The 13255-nt window shown below is 41.7% G+C and overlaps 2 protein-coding genes across 3 annotated transcripts in view; one reads left to right on the top strand and one right to left on the bottom strand.

Annotated features, from left to right (window-relative positions):
- Positions 1-13255, top strand: part of CDH20 (cadherin 20) — a 334567-nt gene that overhangs the window by 222713 nt on the left and 98599 nt on the right. Inside the window, exon 4 of one of the 2 annotated variants that reach the window (XM_075270927.1) lies at positions 10768-10834. The exons of the other annotated variant lie outside the window; for it this stretch is intronic. The gene's annotated coding sequence lies outside the window, so the exon portion shown is untranslated. The remainder of the gene's footprint in view (positions 1-10767; positions 10835-13255) is intronic. 2 annotated transcript variants of the gene reach the window in all.
- On the bottom strand, positions 6424-7112 carry LOC142200491 (small ribosomal subunit protein eS8-like). Its single transcript, XM_075270883.1, has one exon. It carries the CDS (start codon positions 7092-7094, stop codon positions 6468-6470), a length of 627 nt encoding a protein of 208 aa, XP_075126984.1. The 5' UTR covers positions 7095-7112; the 3' UTR covers positions 6424-6467.

The raw sequence follows: 13255 nt of genomic DNA, 5'->3' as shown, positions 1-13255 counted from the left end.
TTTATTCCCCCGGGTCTCCGATTATTATACTCTGGGGTTTGAAAAGACCCCAGAGTATAATAATTGTTTATGGGTGTCCACAGTGGGACATAATACTGTGTGCAGGGGCCACTATGGGGGATAATACTGTGTGCAGGGGCCACTATGGGACATAATACTGTGTGCAGGGGCCACTATGGGGGATAATACTGTGTGCAGGGGCCACTATGGGACATAATACTGTGTGCAGGGGCCACTATGGGGGATGATACTGTGTGCAGGGGCCACTATGGGGGATAATACTGTGTGCAGGGGCCACTATGGGGGATAATACTGTGTGCAGGGGCCACTATGGGGGATAATACTGTGTGCAGGGGCCACTATGGGGGATAATACTGTCTGCAGGGGCCACTATGGGGGATAATACTGTTTGCAGGGGCCACTATGGGGGATAATACTGTGTGCAGGGGCCACTATGGGGGATAATACTGTGTGCAGGGGCCACTATGGGGGATAATACTGTGTGCAGGGGCCACTATGGGGGATAATACTGTGTGCAGGGGCCACTATTGGGGCATAATACTGTTTGCAGGGGCCACTATGGGGGATAATACTGTTTGCAGGGGCCACTATGGGGGATAATACTGTGTGCAGGGGCCACTATGGGGGATAATACTGTGTGCATGGCCCACTATGGGGGATAATAGAACACGTAGGAATGAATAGGAGGGGGTCGGTCGAGGTCTTCGGCGTCGGTGTCGGGGGGGGGGGATCCATGTCAAAAGTTCGCCACGGGGCCCCGCCATTCCTAGTTACGCCACTGAGATCATACTACTTTAGTCAACTATCATGACAATTACAGATGAGTCCTTCCTTATTTTTCTTCTTGGCTGTACATGTCCAAATGTCCCATCCTGCCCCAACCTCAGCCCTGTTCTGCCAACATTTGTAGAAAGTGACAAGTGAGAACGGGAGATGGGTCACATTTTACATTTGATGTTTAATGGGTAAAATCAGGTCCATTGGTTTGGAAAATATAGCTTGTAATTGGATAGAAAACTAGTTGAAGAATTGTATCCAGAGAGTTGTGGTCAATGACTGCAGCTCAGACCGGTCCTCTGTTATGTGGTGTACCCCAGGGCTCAGTGCTAGCTCCACTGTTATTTAGCTTATTTATTAATAATATAGAATGGGATTAATAGCACTATCTGTGCACTGCTGTGTCTTTTGCAGCAATGCAGACACAAAGCTATATAGTACAGTATAGTAGTATAGTCTATAGAGGATGCATGTAGGTTAGGAGCAGACTTGGACAGACTGAGTGTTTGGGCATCCACATGGTATAGGAGGTTCAATGTGGATAAATGTAATCTGAATGCAACATATGTCCTAGTTGGGATTAAATCTGAGAGAGTCACTGGTGCGGAAGGACCTGAGTGTACTTGTAGACCAAAAATTAAATAACATGTAATGTCAATCAGCTGCTTCTAAGGCCAGAAGGATATTATCATGTATTAAAATGGGTATGAACTTAGAGGACAGGGATATAGTATTACCACTCATATCTCATTGGTGTGGCCCAATCTGGAATATGCACTTCAGTTCTGGGCTCCACTTCATAGAAAGGCTGTACTAGAACTGGAAAAGGTACAACAGATGGCCACAAAATTGATGAGGAGAAGATCTGACGTTGGGTTCGCACCAGCGTTCGGTCTCCGTTCTGAGGTTTCCGTCTTCTGCATGCACCGATGAACGTTTTATGCTCTCAGCAGCGAAACCATTTTTTTAAAACCAGACACAAAGTCCTGCATGTCCAACTTTGTGTCCAGTTAAAAAAAAAATGGTTTAGCCAAGGAGAGCATAAAATGCTCACCGACGCTCACGGCCGGACACTTTTCAAACCCTTCAAACCCATTCAAATGAATTGGTTTGAAAAATGCCTGCAGGTTTCAGTCTCCTGCCCAGTTTCAGGCAGGAAACGGAAACCTGCAGAACAGAGGCCGAGACGTAGATGTGAACCCGGCCTTAGTTATGGGGAGAGTATAAAGGAGTTAAATTTGTTTAGCCTTTAGAAGAGGCATTTATGATAAAATGGATAAATATATAAATGGCCCATACAAGAAGCATGGGGAAAAAGCTGTCCCATTTAAAGTCCCCTCAAAAGTTATGGGGGCACTCCCTTCGTCGAGACAAAAAAGGTTTAATCTCTAGAGTTGACAAGACTTCTTCACTGTAAGGACTGTGAATCTGTGAATCCTACCCCAGGAGCTGGTCACAGCTCAGCAGCAACAGTAATAGCTGACAGCTTCAGAACAGCCCAAATAAGCAATATATCGATGTTATAACTACATCTGCAGGCACTATTAAACAGGGGCAACACGGTGGCTCAGTGGTTAGCATTGCAGCGCTGGAGTCCTGGTTTGAATCCTGCCAGGAGCAACATCTGCAAGGAGTTTGTATGTTCTTCCTGTGTTTGCGTGGATTTCCTCCGATACTGATAGGGAAAAATGTACATTATGAGCTCTATTTGGGGCTCACAAACTACATTTAAAAAAAAAAAAAATTAGACTATTAAACAGCAATGATGTCAGAATGGTAACGGTTGGGTTTTTTTTTATGTAGATTGTTAGCCCCACATAGAGCTCACAATGTACATTTTTTCCCTATCAGTATGTCTGTTTGGAGTATGGGATGGAAATCCACACAAACACGGGGAGAACATACAAACTCCACGCAGAGGTGGGGGTTTTTGCCCTTGGTATGATTCAAGCCGAAGACTCCAGCGCTGCAAGGCTGCAGTGCTAACCACTGAGCCACCGTGTGGCCTAGAAGGGTAAAGTTAAAACATAATGTTTAAATAAAGATTTGTATAGATATGTCTCTATAATCAATCCAAATGTGTAATAAATCAACCAAGTTCCCCGTATAGCATATCATGTACCAGTTATTCAGTCACCATTTCAGGTAGGTTTTGAAAAAAATAGCTATAGCAGCCAAAGAATTGACAAAGTCGCTGCTATAACCCCAGATAGCACTTCCACAGGGTTAGGTGTGCACTAAGGGGTATCAAAAGTAGCACCACTAAAGCAATATATTGATTAAGGAAATATATGAATGACTGCACTCCAGTCAAGTTAAATAGTGGCAATCCTACGTTAAAGGAAAAATTTCCTAAATGAATGTTCCTATGTCAACAGAATTTGAAACCTACCTGAGCTACAAGTATAAAACTAAAGTAGAGGGTAATGTCTAAATACATAGGAATAGATCAGGGACCCCTCTAACGCAAAGTCAAAATCCCATATTCCCTCATACACACATACACACTATGTAAAAGTATTGAGGGGGATATCGTCACTCCATAGGGAGAGACCACCATTTAGTTGTGTGGGAACATGGGAAGAATATGCAAATCTGACTTCCATGATGTAATTAGGAAGCCAGTGCCTCAGGCATGCACACCAATAGAGGGCGCTGACTGAGAATGTGCAAGTCTGTCTTCCATGATGTAATTAGGAAGACAGAGTCTCAGTCAAGCAAACCATTAGAGGGCGCTCCCTTTTACATCATGCCAGACTGCACCTGGTAAAATCCCAACATCATTGCAAACAAAGGCCTCTGAGAAGGTTGGCATGATGTTAAAGGGAGCACCCTCTATTGGTTTGCTTGACTGAGACTCTGTCTTCCTAATTACATCATGGAAGATAGACTTGCACATTCTCAGTGAGCGCCCTCTATTGGTGTGCATGCCTGAGGCACTGGCTTCCTAATTACATCATGGAAGTCAGATTTGCATATTCTTCCTATGTAAAAGGAGTCAAGCTCCCAAAGTATTAAGCAGGTAACTAGGGGAGGTCCCCATTGAGTAGAGTGTCTAAGCATACTATGGCCCCCTCTGACTTCTCTATAAACTCTCAACACATTTCAACATAACAAACATTTGGAAAATAACAAACGCTTATGGTCAAAACCGCAGTTCCTGGCACCCTGATGGTGGACACCAGTACTTTAATAAATGTCCGCATAGAGTACATGTACGCAATCAGGATTTAGGCTGGGCTCCACGTTGTGAAAACGCAGTGTTGCAACCAAAACACAGCGACAAAAAATGCTGCTTTTTACAATACCTGCAAAGTGGATGGATTCTGGCTAATCCCATTCACACATTGCAAAAAACAAATCTGCAGCGGAAATGCTGTAATTTGAAAAATGCTTATATTTTTGCAAATTGCATCATGTCAATTATCTGTATCTACAGAAACACTGGCGTATGGGATCACTATAGAAAGATATCTACTATGTCCTGCCAATGGTACTGAATGCGTGCAACATACTTCAGTACACATGTAATTCTAAACGGCACTTACAGCTTTGTACATTTCTCGAACTATTACTTCAATTGACAAAACAATCAAGAAAATAGACTGATATATTGAGATGATATATTGAGATGAATCTGTGTAGCTGACTAGTTACCCAGAAAGCTCACATTATTCACTCCGATAACAAAGCAAGGGTTCTGGAGTTGGTTTTCTTTACCCATTGTCAGGTTTTATAAGCCATCACTAAATTATTAACCTGTCATCTGCAATCATGTAAAGAACGCAGACATCTCGGCAATCAGAATCACAGTGTATACATGTACAGTAGGTATATCTGAAGCCATGCATGCTATGACTTATTTTCTGTGTAACTCTGCCATCACTGCCCACCGTTTGCTGTCATTACTTATAGACTACTGCCTTTTACAAAGGTATCTTTCTCACCGCTGGAGGGACATGAAGCTCCAAAGAGCTCAACTCTTGAAATAAGACAAAATAGTTTCTGACAATGCCCCCATTTTGCTATCCCTCTGTGTTCTCTGGCCGTAGGCAACATTTTTTTTTAACATGGATTATAATTCTATAGGATTGTTGTGAAACTTTGTTGCTCAAATCACAAATTCATGGCATGCATTAAAATGAAATGCATATTAGTAATGCATTTGTAGACAGAAAATGAAACATATATAGTATGTCGAAAAGAAAATGGTGAGCAGTGTTCTACAACATTGTGTAAAGTCTGTAAAATGTCTGTAAAGTTTACATGTTGAAGTAGCTATTCCAGAAAACTCCTATAGATTAGATTTATTAATGATAAATAAATTATATCAATTGCAGAAACATATAGCAATGTTGTAAGGGAATTGCTAGAGGAGCAATTTCCCAGTCGCTGCTGGTGAACCCTGGAGGGAGGGGCACGACAAGACAGTGAGCCATAAGCTGAACCCTTCCCTGTCCTTTCCTGTTTGCCTATCCTGTCCTAAGCGACAGGTGACAACTGGTCGACAAGCCCTTCCTAGGTATACGTGTGACACAGAACGAAGACAAGATACACAAAAAAGGGAGGTCGGCTAGCCAAGAGTTTGGTAACAGTCGAGTAATGCAGTACAACATTGTAATCCAAAAGAATAGTCAAAGGTAAAGCCAGAGGTCAGAAATAAGAATACAGATAACAAAACAGCAAGAATAATGACAGCATGCACAAGGCAATAGCAAGCACCAATGTGAATGTGAACCAATGGGTGCGGTGGAAAATCAAGAAGAAATCACAGCCGGACACGTCTCCTGTGCCACAACATGCAGCCGGAGGATAGCACCAAAGCCCGGACGGACGGACAAAGATGTTACAAATTTTCACACACTGTTTATTGGTTCATGGATCCTAATGCATTTCACATAGTAAATCACTATAGAGCCTACATACTAGATGGTTGGCTAGTCCCACTAAAATTCATGGATTTGTCCAGCATCCATGTAGATGGAATGTCTATGCCTACCTTAAATAGTTAAATAGTCTGGGCAAAACAATGAGGTCTGTTTATCATGAAGGAATTTTTATGCCACTTTTCTGACTTTGTGTGTCTTTTGCATGAAATTTAACAAAATTTCTCATGCTGGTTCATAAATTGTTTGAGATTATATAGGTGAAGGGCACCAGATTTTGCTAACAGTTTTTAGTGCATTGTTAAGCCAAGTTAGTAAGTGGATTGAGCTTGTACAAAACTTTTTTGTCTTTTTAAAAAAGTTGTATATAATGAATTAGATGTGCAATTATCCACCATAGCAGCACTCTAAAATACTCCCAGTTTTTTTCTTTTTTTGCTCCCATCTAAACCATGCCTACTGTTAAGGCTTAACATAAGTATCGGCATCCACCAGCAGGGTGCCGAGAACTGTGGTTTTTACCACATTTCTTCATCTTAGGGTCCATAACTATTGACTTATGTAGTTGCACTCTCCTGATGAACCTGGTATATTGTCTAATGCCAAGGGGAACGCGTAGAGAGTTTTTACGTCTACCATCTGTGCTCGTATTTCTCCGGCATAGGGTTTAAACACATTCTCTTTCCCATGCCTATATGAGAGCCTTGCGGGACAGAGGTTGTTAGAGACAACATTCCAATGTAGCAAATTTGTTTATTTGGAGCGAACAATTGGGGGAGAAGTTTATTTGCCTTTCTTGGCCTTGATCTTCCTCAGGCAGAACTCCAGCTCCTTGCCTTCGAGGACATATCCATCAGCTCTGCCGCACTGGCCGGGTCTGGAGGCTATACAGGCAAGCAGCTTTCCCTGTTGGAACTGCTCCTCCAGCAGAGGACTGATTTTTGCCGTCTTCTTGCGCTCTTCGTATTTTTTCTGAGTTTTCTTGGATCTTTTCTTGTTAAGAATTTCTTCTTCTTCAGGAGTCAATTTAGCTCCCTTCTTGCGTCCAAGTGGTGTGATGTAGTGAGCTTCATACCACTGTCTGTAGGGGGTGCTGTCGATCAGGACAATGCAATTCTTCACCAGGGTCTTGGTTCTAACCATCTCATTGTTTGAAGCATTGTAGACGACATCGATGATCCTGGTCTTGCGGGTGCAGCACTCAGAGCCCCAGGAGAAGTTGCCGGAGTCCAACCTCAGAGCGCGGTATTTCTTGTTTCCACCGCGAACTCTCACAGTGTGGATACGACGTGGGCCGATCTTTGTGTTGGCGGCTGGACGGCCCAGTTCATACTTCCTCTCCTTGTGGTATGGCTTCCTTTTGCCTCCGGTCTTGCGGCGCTTGTGCCAGTTGTCCCTTGAGATACCCATTCTCAGGCGCTGGCAGGAAAGAGCCAGGATGTTATCAGGATGTCTCTATTGACCCTTGATGTTTTGTAACTATGGGTGTAGTGGTCATAAACTCATCAGAAGGCACACTTTCAATTAGGCAGGAGCACTTTAACACTATAAAATATCACAGTGTTTAATCTTTTGTTGCTAGTATTCAGCAACAATTGTGTTGTATCCAGCTGCTTCCCTCCTATACATTAGTAGGGGGTGTATATTCTGGTCAACATAGTATTACATCTGTAGCTCCAGCACTATCCAGCCAATACTGCCTGCGATTATTTTAGCAGAGTGTCCTTACAACTCCTTACTTACAACTCCTTGTCCTACAACTCCCACAATCAATATATCTGTGTGGGGAACTGTGTCATTCTGTTTAACTCCATAATGCCCAGATCAATTTAGGAACGGCTAGTTCTTGAAAACTGGGTATACAAGATATTATTAGGGAGTTATTTCCTCACCTGCGTGTGATATCACAAATTTTTGTATATATGTGTTTTTTAAATATTCCAAATAAAATTTGAAGTTATATCCACACATTTGAGCCACAACAGTGGAATATGAGAAATTAGACCCAATTGTATATTATACTTTAACCAAAAACACTTGTACACATATGAAAATGCGTCAGGATAGAACAAAGGGATGCGAATGAGGACGGGGGCGTGGAAATCCAGCTGGGGATCCAGGGATCCACAACGTCAAGCAGAGTGCAGGGTACAATGCTGACGAGGCCTGAGCACCAGGAACCGATGTTACAGTGGATAGCGGATATTGCTTCCAGCGTCATTAGCACCAGCCACTCAGTCACCAGCTCCAGGCGTGTTACAACACAACAGTCTGCCTCTCCTGGCGATTTAGTGGTTGTGGACTCGCTACCAGCATGTCCCATCCTCAGTGCTAATGACGAGACACAGTTCCATGTTTCTGTTCCAGCTCACAAGTTCCTCCTCCTCCTCCTCCACCACCACCACCATCATCACCGTTGAAAAACATTTAAAACCATCCCATTAAGGGTCACCCCGAGGACCTTGCAAATAATTTTTTCATGGCTCACCAGAAGGCCTTACAAATAATTGTTTCATGGCTTACCCCAAGGGCCTTACAAATAATTTTTTCATGGCTCACCCCAGAGGCGTTACAAATAATTTTTTCATGGTTCAACCCAAGGGCTTTAAAAATAATTTTTTATTGCTCACCCCAAGGACCTGAAAACTAATTTTTTTATGGCTCACCTCAAGGGCCAAAAACTAAAAGTCTGCTGGTTAAAGGCTCAATTCACCCAAAGGGCCAATAACTAAAACTCTGCTGCTACAAGGCCCAACTCACCAAAAGGGCCAAAAACCATGCTGCTGGTTATAAGCTCAACTCACCCCAAGGGCCAAAAACTCTGCTGGTAAAAGGCTCAATTCACCTCAAGTGCCTCAGTCTCTGCTGGTAGCTCAGCTTAAGGGCCTCTAACTTAATTTGCAAGGGCTCACCTCAAAGGGCAGAAAAGTATTTTTTTGAGGTCTCACCACATCACACACACATACACAATGACAGTTAAGGGTGGGGGCTGTTGGATTTCCCATTGCCTATGACATCTGTGGTTGTCATCGGCAATGTGAGTTAAAGCGGTGCATGCTAATGTTTCTTTAGCTTAAAATTTGTGTTTCTGTCCATACTAATGTAGAGGAAAGAAGGTTTCCAAGTATTTTTCCACTTTCCATATTGAGTTTAGAGTGTCTAGTTGATAGGCTGTGATAGTGGGGTAATCCTGGGACTTTGGCGTGTTATATGCACCCAGGCATGCTTTCCCCGCTGTCCCAGGTGCATTCCAGAGGTTTAATTGTGGACTTGGTGACTCTCCTTAGTTGAATTGTGGTTTCCACTGAGACAAGCATTTTTCCCCATAGACTATAATGGGATTTGATATTTGGTCAAATAGTTGAATATTGAGGGTCTACTCAAATCGAATGTCGAATATTTCACTACTCACTCATGGACACCAAATTTAAAGACCCTTTATCATGAATCTCCCTGTCATGGTATTATTTCAAGCAGAACCTTATGAATAAAGCGTGGATTGTGTTTGTAACCATATGGAACCTCAATACCAGGTTACCCCTCGTTCACATCAGCGTTTGGATTCCGTCCGAGAGAGTCCGCAAGCGCTGTGCTGTAAAAACACACGGACCCCATAGACTATATTAGGGTCCACGTGCTTGCCGCGCACTGCCCGCACGAATCATGTGGACAGGAAATTAGATGGTGAATTACTTTCCTGTCCACAAGATCCCTGCGGAGAGGTCGCGGCAAGGGGTATGTGTGCTTTTACTGCAGCAGCGCTTGCACTTGCGTTTGGTATTCCGTTCGGGGGGGGGGGTCTGCATGCGGACTCCCCCAGACGGAATCCAAATGCTGATGTTAACGAGGGCTTACAGAGGTATCTACAAGTATTGCATCAGGCTGCCAAATTTGTATCTATTCTATGGAACTTTTGATATTCAATGAGTGTGGAAAAATAGTCAACGGCCCCTGCTCGTACTGGTATGTTATGTTTTGTTTGAATAGAATATTAAAGGACAACTCTGTGACTTGTGTCCTCATTGTTTAGGGCAAACTATATATTGTAGGTATCCAACACCTATTTTATTAGCAAGCCAGATGGTTCCATTTGTAGAATCCTCATCATCATCTATGTAACAAATGAATTCATGTACTTTGAAATGAGCATAAAATTCATTTCTCTCGAGTATGGGAAGCCGCTAATTAAGAAATAGAATTAATCTGAGGTATATTAAATACTGCGCAGCAAACAAAAGTGTAGTTCTGCATTCCCCTGGAGGGAACGGCGCACAGAATTGTATTCTCTCCTCCTCATGACTCATCAGGATTAAAGACCCAATAAGTTTCACTCATAAAACTTGCTGCTCAGATGACAGCCAAGTATCAACACTATAATCTCTTCACAATTAGATGCCTGTCAGCAGCCTACAGCACAAGAAAAATGGAGCAAGCGGCTTCCAATAATGGCAGCATTCTCCGGGAGTACTGTAATTCCTAATTAATAATGATTTAATAGGCCAGCCCAGATGCATTGTTGATTTGCATAAAAGGCAATGTAACATTAAAAGACGGCGGCTTCTAATTAGGTACACAGAGCGTCCAATTAAAGGGAGAAATGTAAAGGAAGGTTACAGGGATCTCTTATATCACAGCTCATATGCATGTTGTTTGTCAGACTAATGAAACAAGCTACCTATTACAGACACAATTTGGAGAAATCGTCCTTTGTTCTAGACTTTGCCCAATTTTACATTTGAATGAACAGATGCAAGGTGGTTTTTGATCAGTGAGGAATTTCTGTACCATATTAGAAATTGTACTGAGTTTCTTTTGTTTGGTTAGTGAGTGCAGCCAATGCATCTTCAGACTTTTACTTATGAATGACTTCTTACGTAAATCTCTCCGGGCTTGTTCATTGAATCAGCATGGAGGGGGTAGGAGGAAGGAGGAGGGGGACAGCGGGCTCCAGCTTGGCTGCTCATTGGTTTCCCTTTTTAAAATTGTGTTCTTCTCTTCTCAGTGAAAGTTGCCTGACTCACAAGTGAAAACTGGGCACCAAGGAATAAAAAATAGCTGATGGGCTGCATTGTTTCTTTTACAGAATCTGAAGTATCTTGGGTTGCCTAAGGATCTCTGTTTCAACACCGAATTTGGTCCATAGGAAAGAGGTATGATGTTATAATGTGCACAATAATGATATGGAAATGTATATAGATACAATAGAGCTATGCAAGGGATTGAGTTTGAGAGAGACTGGCTAGAAAAAGATATATATATATATATATATATGTAAGTAAAGCAAATGACGATGTTTGTTGTGGTTACACATGTAGCAGAGCTGAATGTGGCCTTTCATTATATAGACCTGCATTTATGAGTTAACTAGTCCTATGTAAAATCAGGTAGCAAGTTTTGGTATCATAAACTCAGCTTTGCTATACCTGTAAGTTGTCTTCAGCTTTGAGTATAGTTTACAAGATAAACATGGGTGGTAACAAGTTGCTTGTACTTGGAGAGTTATGACAGTGGTTTATCTCCAGCACCACCATTACTGTGTGAAGTCAATAACCAGCTACTTGTATGATTGACAGCTGGTATAGATAATACACAGTATATAATATCTAGCCATGTATGTGAAATGCTTGATTCTGCATTACTGTAATTACTAAATTGATATCATAAGTGCAGCATGTCTACTAGATCACTGTTATATGTAACTGTGGAAACATCAGATGATATACATATGTAGCAGAGCTGAACGTGAATTTTGAATAGCATTGTGTATTGTGATGGGTTAACTTGCATTCCTATATAATATACAAATAATAACTATATTGTGAATCATATTATAATGAAGACCAAATCTCAGCACTGCTACATCAAAAAAGCACAAGCAATATTTATCTATTGTAAAACATTAAATACCATGAACTCTTATATGTGCACGTGAGGCTAAATCTGTGCATGTGTGTGTGACCGAGTCACCATCCAAGACTTTGAGCTGACTTCTCCAAGTTGTAGGCAAAAGTTTTTTCGCTAATAACAGGGAGCGATGCAGCTCTGGCTTCTTTAATATGACATTAAAGAGACTTCTCACTTTTTTTCTTCCTTGGGTTTAATTTCCTTCTCACCTTTTGTGACAGTATGATGGAAAAGGTTGCCTCTGTTATCTTTACCAAGCTTGAATAATGAAGCTGATTGTTTTCCATTCATGTACACATAATGTCGATTTACTATGCTGAGATGGGAGAAAACACTTCCCCTGAAATACTAATTGGGATTAAAAATGTTTCTTAGCTGGAGGGGAAGTTAGGGAGCAAATATCCCTCTTAAATTACATCCTATTACATTGGAGACTCAGATATTTCCAAACGGAATTGCTTGTTATGTGTGTACTGTACTTAAATCAAATAAGCACTTCATTACTTTCTTTTATGTATATATGTGCTTTTGACTATGAACCCCAGCTCCAAGGCAGAAATTAATGAGAACGTGTTCCTTCACTTCTGTGCAGAAATCCACATTATTAATTGGATTCATTTCAAATAGCTGCAGGGAAATTGCAATGGGTATCTGTTTTGTATTTCCAACACACCCTCTAACAAGGTATCAATGAGGTTGTCCCTTTTCATTTGCAAAGGCAGAGGACTCCTCTGAATACAGTACAAAGCAGCAATGCTGTTGGTTGCCTGCACAGAAGAGGACTGGGTACTTGCTCAGGGTGATCATGTCACAGCATCTCTTTGAAGCAGATTCACTGTTCCAAAAAGAGTCTACTTGCACAGAAAGAGGGGGGCGCATGAAGCGTCCTGTGCCAAGTGCCCATTCACACACTGCTGCCTCTGCTGAGCTCGCTCATACACAACTTAGGGAGTCAGGTTTTTTCTTACAGAACAAAGACTTTGAAGAGGCTGGTGTTCTGAAAAAAGACACTCTTCCTGGTGTTGCTATATTGGAACAAAGAAACAGCTTTTTTCACTTTTGCTCAGAATCTAGTAATGTAAAAATGCTAATGTGATAAACCTTTCATCTATTTCAAATTTCATTTCTTTCTGCACCACGTTTCTTTCCCAGATTAGACTCCGCTTTCCTAAGAGTAATTACACATGGAAGTCAATACTTCCTAATGCTACATTGCTTCAGTTTATCATGTAGTTACTGGTCTTAGAGAATGGATAATAATAGATACATAAGGCAGCAGCCATTGATTTCTCTTGTCTTCTTTGCTAATATGGATAGCTTTCCATATGAAATCATGAATACTAACAAATATACATAAACAATGAAGTAATAATAAAATGATGAATCAGTTAAATGCTTTAAAGCTAATCAGTAGAAATGAGCGAGTAGTATTTGATTATACCTCCCCTGCATAGTTATTCGTGTACTCGGTCGAATACCACGTGGCAAACGCAGTAAAAATTCGATTCCCCTCCCAACTTCCCTTGTGCTTTTTTTACACCAATAACTATGCAGGGGAGGTATTTGATCGAATATACTCGCTCATCTGTACTAATCAGCGGACTTCTATCTCCTGGGATTTCCGCCAGTCAGTTTATTACAGGAGCTGCACTACAACTACCATGGTA

Source organism: Leptodactylus fuscus, chromosome 4 (assembly GCF_031893055.1).
Source record: "Leptodactylus fuscus isolate aLepFus1 chromosome 4, aLepFus1.hap2, whole genome shotgun sequence".
Classification (NCBI taxonomy): Eukaryota; Metazoa; Chordata; class Amphibia; order Anura; family Leptodactylidae; genus Leptodactylus; species Leptodactylus fuscus.
This window is presented reverse-complemented; position numbering and strand designations above follow the sequence as displayed.

Bases quoted from the DNA above. Each gene is read 5' to 3' on its own strand.
- LOC142200491 (XM_075270883.1), bottom strand. From the start codon at position 7,094: ATGGGTATCTCAAGGGACAACTGGCACAAGCGCCGCAAGACCGGAGGC.